This window comes from Limulus polyphemus, unplaced genomic scaffold (assembly GCF_000517525.1).
Source record: "Limulus polyphemus unplaced genomic scaffold, Limulus_polyphemus-2.1.2 Scaffold6810, whole genome shotgun sequence".
NCBI classification, from domain to species: Eukaryota; Metazoa; Arthropoda; class Merostomata; order Xiphosura; family Limulidae; genus Limulus; species Limulus polyphemus.
In genome coordinates, this window is record NW_013672420.1 from 1 (window position 1) to 6,693 (window position 6,693).

Below are 6,693 nucleotides of genomic sequence, written 5' to 3' on the forward strand. Positions count from 1 at the left end.
TATATATATATATATATATATATATATAGGTGTGTGTGTGTATATATATATATATATATTAACGTAACGATAAAAATGATCTTATAAAAAGGTTAAAACAAACATGTTTTTGTTCGGTATGAAGTTTTGTTATCAAGACACTATAAGTTACTCTCTAACGTACAGTTACACAAGTATCATTTTCCATGTAAATTAATGCAACAAACCGCATCCGAGTTTGTATTGTTTTTTAATAGGACGTTCTGTAGTAATCAGAAGTTTTCTTCTCGTGTAACGTAGTAGTTTTAACATGTTGTAACTTACATTTTCCAAACTTTCCACCGTTTCCAGGATATTCAAAAGGATAGCTTCCCCGAATGTAATGCTATTTACAGATCAAGCTGTTCAATGTACTGAGGTGAGTGAGGATTAGTTCTCAATATTAGCTTACTTGTAAAACATGTGGTTGTAAGACATGCGCAGTAGTGGCTTGTACGTGTACTTTGTTTCTCACTCTTCCTGTTTGGAACGAAACAATAAAAACTTCAGCCTTTCTAATGTATATATATATATGTATAATGAAATAAAATAGGCCTAATACTATAAATTACATAAATTTTATATACTTTGGATAATTAAATCGGCGCTATATATCAATGATATATATTTGTTTATAAAGCTTTAACCCACAACGTTCCAACACCTACTTCCATTCAGCCAGATGTGGGTGTAGTAGTTACCCCTAAACAAAATAGGATTCCAAAAGTAATTGATTTTTAAAATACATCCTAAATTTTTACCCTTGTTTGACACCCCACCCCCGCCCTTAAACAATTATTACTAAGTAACAAGAACTATAACCCTCTTACCTAAATAGTTCAGTAATAATTAAATTGCCAACATTTCTCCATTAAACTGTTAAAACACACAACACTTAAATGATCTTCAGTAGTAGTTGTCTCGTTGTTTTTATATATTATGTCTAGTAGACAAAATATTTCCAACACTTTTGGAGACATTTACTACCGCAGGCATGTTTCCTTAAAAGTTATATCTTTTGTACTTCATTGACAAATGGTATTATGTTTAATTATATATATAGTAAGTGAACTCTGAAGTCACGAAACCGACTGAAGAAGTTAATAAAAGAGAGAACAAAATAGAACAGTTTGATATTCCAATGTTTTGTTGTTTGTGTCCATAGGTGAATGTTATTGATGTGTTGGTTATTATATATCATACTAGCGAAAGTATCCGGCTTCCATCGGGTTAATAGGTTGATATATTCTAGATGACTCCGTCAATGTGTGTATTCTGAACCTATTCTAGCATAGAAGAACAGTCAAAAATATTTTAAACATTTTTATTTCCCAAAAACATAAAAAAGTCATAAAGAGTGTACAATAAATTAAGAATTATTTATTATCAATGAACTTTATCATTGCGTTAAATATTTCACAATAATATTTGATATCACAAATTTCTATCACATTTTATCAGAATCTATTACAATATTTTACCGTTCCATTAAGGTTTTCCCATTACGATTTTATTAACGAAGGTCACGAGGGTGCAAGGGGCCGTGAAGGGGGTTGCTGTGAAACCTTGTAGTGTAGTGAATGTTGGTATGAATTAAAGAATTTAATAAATAAGCCTAAAGTAATAACATAGTGTGGGATAACCTACTTTCATAAAATATATCATGAAAGTAAAAATATCGATCCAATTTTAAACTTAAATAATAAAAAACAAACCTCTTTAATCAACGGAAACTCTAAATTAAGAAAGCAACAAATATATTTTCAATTTTGTTGTTTATACATTCCATTTTATTCTTTCAGTACATACACTAACAACAATATTAGATCATACTTTTGTTGCTAAGCAACATGACATCAAAGCCCATTCTTGGAAGGCGTCTTTACCAAAAGACACTGGCTTTTCTATAGATTAGAAGTTGTTATATAAAGAACTACTTCTTTTCTATGTGGTATTTCGTTAGCTTGCCTTATTACAATCATGCACACGTACATGCGCGCACGCACATGTCTGTCTGCCTGTGATTTATATTTGTAATATAAGGAACCAGTTCTTTTCTATGTGGTTTTTCACTAACTTGCCTCATTAAACAAATGCGCGCACGTACGTGGATAAGATAAGTAATAATACCCATGTGCATACCCTCAGGGTCCACTTAGTATGGGTGCGAAATTTCAGGTTTCTAGGTTCTTTCCTCTTCCAGCTATGGCAGTCACACTTCTTCTGTATGTGGTTTTTCGCTACCTTGCCTCATAAAAAGATGTGCACGCACGTGGATAAGTAATAATACCCAGGTGCACGCCCTCAGGATCCATTTAGTAAGGGTGTAAAATTTCAGGTTTATAGGTTCTTTCCTCTTTGAATTATGCCGGTCACACATCGTTTACCTGTTTCATTGCGTAGAACTAATTCTTCATAGCTACTTACTGATTGAAGAATTGATTTAACTGAAACTGCTGACATACCAAGCAGAAAAAAAAAGTTATATTATAATATACTTACAATAAGTCTCGTAGGTATTATTTTAAGAATTTTTTTAAAATATGAGATTTATTTATAACGCATTTAAAGCACTATAAATAAGGGGCTCACTGGTCAGTGTGCAGGACAGTGGAGTTAAGGTTCCATGGTTCGCGTCCCGTTACCGCCAGAAATCTCACTATTTGGTCTAATAAGAGTATTCAAAGAGTTGGCGGTGGGTGGTGTTAACTATCACTTCACAAAATGTGTAACTTTGCACGAAATTCAACGGAATATATTGTGATGATTGTGTAAAGTCGTGCTGCCCTCTAGTTGGAAAAATGTTAACTATAAAATTTAAAGGCGTCGCGTAACGTTCAACAAATTGTGCAAAATTATGAATTCTATCGAAACTTCTTTTCGAAACATTTTCGTACGAATTCTACATTTATTCAAAATTGGGGAATGACTGAAATTCATAAACAGGTACATAGGATACAATACGAAATAGGAATTTTAGGATTGATAGGATGACAGGGTGATTGTTTATATAGAAAGGATGAAATTAGTGTGTTTTTAATGGATGATACCAACAAGAACACAGGATAAATTGATTATTATAAATTTATTTTGGGTAAAAAAAAATTGCCGTTATTTTTCTTCCTTATCATCCAGAACATAGACTGCTGGTCTTTTGATGTCCTTTCAGCGAACCGAGTAGCCAATGGTCAAATCCTCCGCCACGTGACAACTGACCTTCTAAATCGTTATGGTTTAATACATAAGTTTAAGGTAAGCAGGGTTCCCACTAGGATTTAGTCAGTAATACACAACCTTACATTGTGGGATCTCGCTAGGATTTAGTTAGCAGTACACAACTTTACAGTCAGTAGAACAATATAGCACATGCTGGAGTCTGAAGGTAATGTTTTACAGTCAGTAGAACAACACAGTACATGTTGAATGGAACATTGATGAGATAATTAATAAGGGTTTTAATAACTTCAAATACAAACCAGTATTTTTCTTTAATGCTATCAATGTTGCAATCCTCAACCCAGGAATGGAGGAATGGAATTACTGCTCAATATGACGTTAAAACATTCATAAAAGAATGTTAAGTTTACTAGATATTGAAATATTTCTCTTTTTAAACTTTATCACTTCTTTCTACAGTCTGTGATATTGAAAATATCACTGCCCTAGATTTGGACTCTTTCAGTTCTTTTACTTTAAGCCTACTTCTGCATGGCTCGCTAGAGACAATGTACAATTTTTAATTTATGATTTTTTACACATCTTTTTAATTGGTAACATTATCTGTTTATTTTAGTATCCTCTACTCACGATTACCATTGAAAAATTATTGCAAATAACACAAGCGAGACTTTTTAATAAAAGTGATGTATTTTAATGATAGATTCAAACTGCAGTTCTCGAAAACTTCATGATCCAGATGGAATCAGGTTACAATACATACAAGAATCCCTACCACAACAGCATCCATGCTGCAGACGTCACTCAGACAACCCACTATATGCTGTTTCAAGCAGGACTAGCGGTAGGTAAAATAAATAAAGTTATAACCTAAAACTTGAGTTAAAGAAATAAAAATAAAACTTAAGTTGTACGTTACGGAAATAAAAACAAATTTATAGGTAATCGATATAAAGTTATGGTCTAAAATGTGGGTTAAAGAAATAAAGTTATAACTTAAGCTGTAGGCTAAAGAAATAAAACTATAACCTAAACTGTAGGTTACGAAAATAACATTATAACAGAAACAGTAGGTAATATTTTATTAACATATCAAAAAACAGAAACATAAAACTAATTTTGATATTCTACTTTACATACCAAATTATTGAAAATATCCATTTTGGTTATTTTCATTATTTCACTAGAGATCCTGTTTAGGCCTAATCTATGATCTATACAGTATTCTCAATATTGTTACGACAGCGGAAGTCACGCGACACTGGGAGCATGCGTGCTGGAGTTTCTCGAATGATCATGAATTTGCCCGGCAGCTCGAGTGTGATCTAGATGCCCCCTTTTTTAGTATATAAGCCTGGCGAGTAAAACCAGCGTGATTGAAGATATAGATAATTGAGTCAACCGAACAGTAATGACGGTGAGCCGTAAATTGTGTGTGTTTTGCAGTCGTCGCATAGAGCGAAGTTATCGAGCTTGTGAATCACTGTGATTTATAGCATGTATTATAAAAATTGTTAAGTTTAAAAAGACGAGAAACGTATTGACTGTGGTAATTCTGTGTATTACAAAGTTGTATCGAGGAAAATAAACTGGGTTAATCAAGAAAGGACTTGTATCACTGAAGTTTCTCGTACAGAATTTCTACCGGAAATTAGCAAACAAGCAGATATGTAACAGTATTAAATGAGTAACATCTACCAGTATTACTATTAGTAACTGTGAATTAGTAGAGAACTCCTTAGGCCTAAACTCTATGGCATTCTCAGTATTAAATAATTAACACTATTACTATTAGTAACCATGAATTAGAAGATAACGTCCTTAGGCCTAATTCCTATTAAATTCTCAGTATTAAAAAAGGAACACTATTACTATTAGTAACCATGAATTAGAAGATAACGTCCTTAGGCCTAATTCCTATTAAATTCTCAGTATTAAAAAAGGAACATTATTAATATTAGTAACCACAAATTAGTAGAGAATGTTTTTGGCCTTAGCTCTATAGTATTGTTACGTCTCTGTTCGTTTGTTAATTTCCCGTATAATATACTTCCAATGAAACTTTAGCGATACAAGTCCTTTCTTAATTGAAACTATTTTATTATTTCTCGATACAATTTTATAATACACAGAATTTCCTCAGTCACTTTAACTTAAACACACGCTATAATTCACAACGATTTACACCCTTTACTTATGGCGTGACTCGATTATCCGTCTCTATATCTCCCTATCTGCAAATTCCAGCTCCGATTAATTGTCTCGCTTTATCTGGCGCGCTTATATACAGGAATAGAGGCCGTCTAGCAAATACTGGATTATTCGTGATGTTCCCGGATCTTTCTAGAACTCATTACCTGTTACCAGGATCACGTGACTTCCGCTGTCGTAGCACTACCCCTTCCTTAGTATTGTTCGTCCCGAACAATAGCCACTTACATTAAACCAACAGATAATTAACAATAACTTAATTAAATGTACAGAATTTACAAACACAAAATTAAAATTCAACAAAGTATCTTAATTTTACGGGACGTATCTTCTTTCTTACTGGTCTCCATCTTGTTGGCTTCTGCTTCACGTGAGGTTCATCTGCTCCATCAGGAAAAGTCCTATTATCGGTAATAGTCACATCAGTGGTAGTAACTTCATCAAGGGCTTCATTGTTTCCCTTCTCAAAACCGGGTAGAGTTTCTTCTTCGACAGTGGCTTTTCCAGGTGACAAATGTCCTGGACCATGATAATGCCAAAGCCTATTGGTATGAATCACCTTTGGCTTACTTCGCCGACCACATTTTATTCGGAAAGTCACGTCTGAGAGACGATCCACTAGTTCATATGGGCCTTCCCATGGAGAAGACAACTTTGGAGACTTCCCTTTGGTCGTCCTGGGATTATACAACCACACCTTGACTCCTGGTACAAAGCTGACTTCAGTAAACTTCTTATCATATCATAGCTTCATGGAATCAGCAGACGTTTTCAAGTTTGAACGCACTTGATGGTGAATATCATCCATCCTTTCCGAAAACACTTTCACGAACTCTGAGACATTTTCAGGCAACTCTTTGTAAGGTGGGCGTCCTGTTAACAGATCCACTGGCAACCGAAGTTTGCTGGCGTGTATCCAGTGGCTTCATGCTCTGCTGTTCTATAGGCCATCAACAATGGAGGGAGTAAGACATCCCAGTCATCTTGGCGGCTATTACAAAACTTTGCCAATTTCTGTCCAAGTGTCAAGTTGTACTTTTCTACCATCCCATCGGACTGTGGGTGGAGTGGCATTGTCCTGGTCTTTTGGATGCCAAACAACTTACAGCATTCATGGAACACAGCTGATTCAAAGTTACGGCCTTGATCTGAATGCAGTTCGTATGGCATACCAAATCTGAAGAAGAAATCACTAATAGCCGAAGCTAAAGTTGTAGCTTCCTGATTTGGTATTGCACATGCCTCAGGAAACTTGGTGAAATAATCCATCAACATACAAATGTACTT

The 6,693-nt window shown here is 34.4% G+C and overlaps 1 protein-coding gene across 2 annotated transcripts in view; it reads left to right on the forward strand.

Annotated features, from left to right (window-relative positions):
• Positions 1-148: 148 nt before the first annotated feature.
• The window catches only part of LOC106474091 (calcium/calmodulin-dependent 3',5'-cyclic nucleotide phosphodiesterase 1B-like), a 32,185-nt gene continuing 25,640 nt past the window's right edge, over positions 149-6,693 (forward strand). Inside the window, exons 1-3 of one of the 2 annotated variants that reach the window (XM_022402475.1) lie at positions 149-397; positions 3,154-3,270; positions 3,899-4,039. In XM_022402475.1, the coding sequence (XP_022258183.1) occupies positions 362-397; positions 3,154-3,270; positions 3,899-4,039 (294 nt within the window). In that variant the 5' untranslated portion in view covers positions 149-361. The remainder of the gene's footprint in view (positions 398-3,153; positions 3,271-3,898; positions 4,040-6,693) is intronic. The other variant, XM_022402476.1, reaches the window with a different exon arrangement.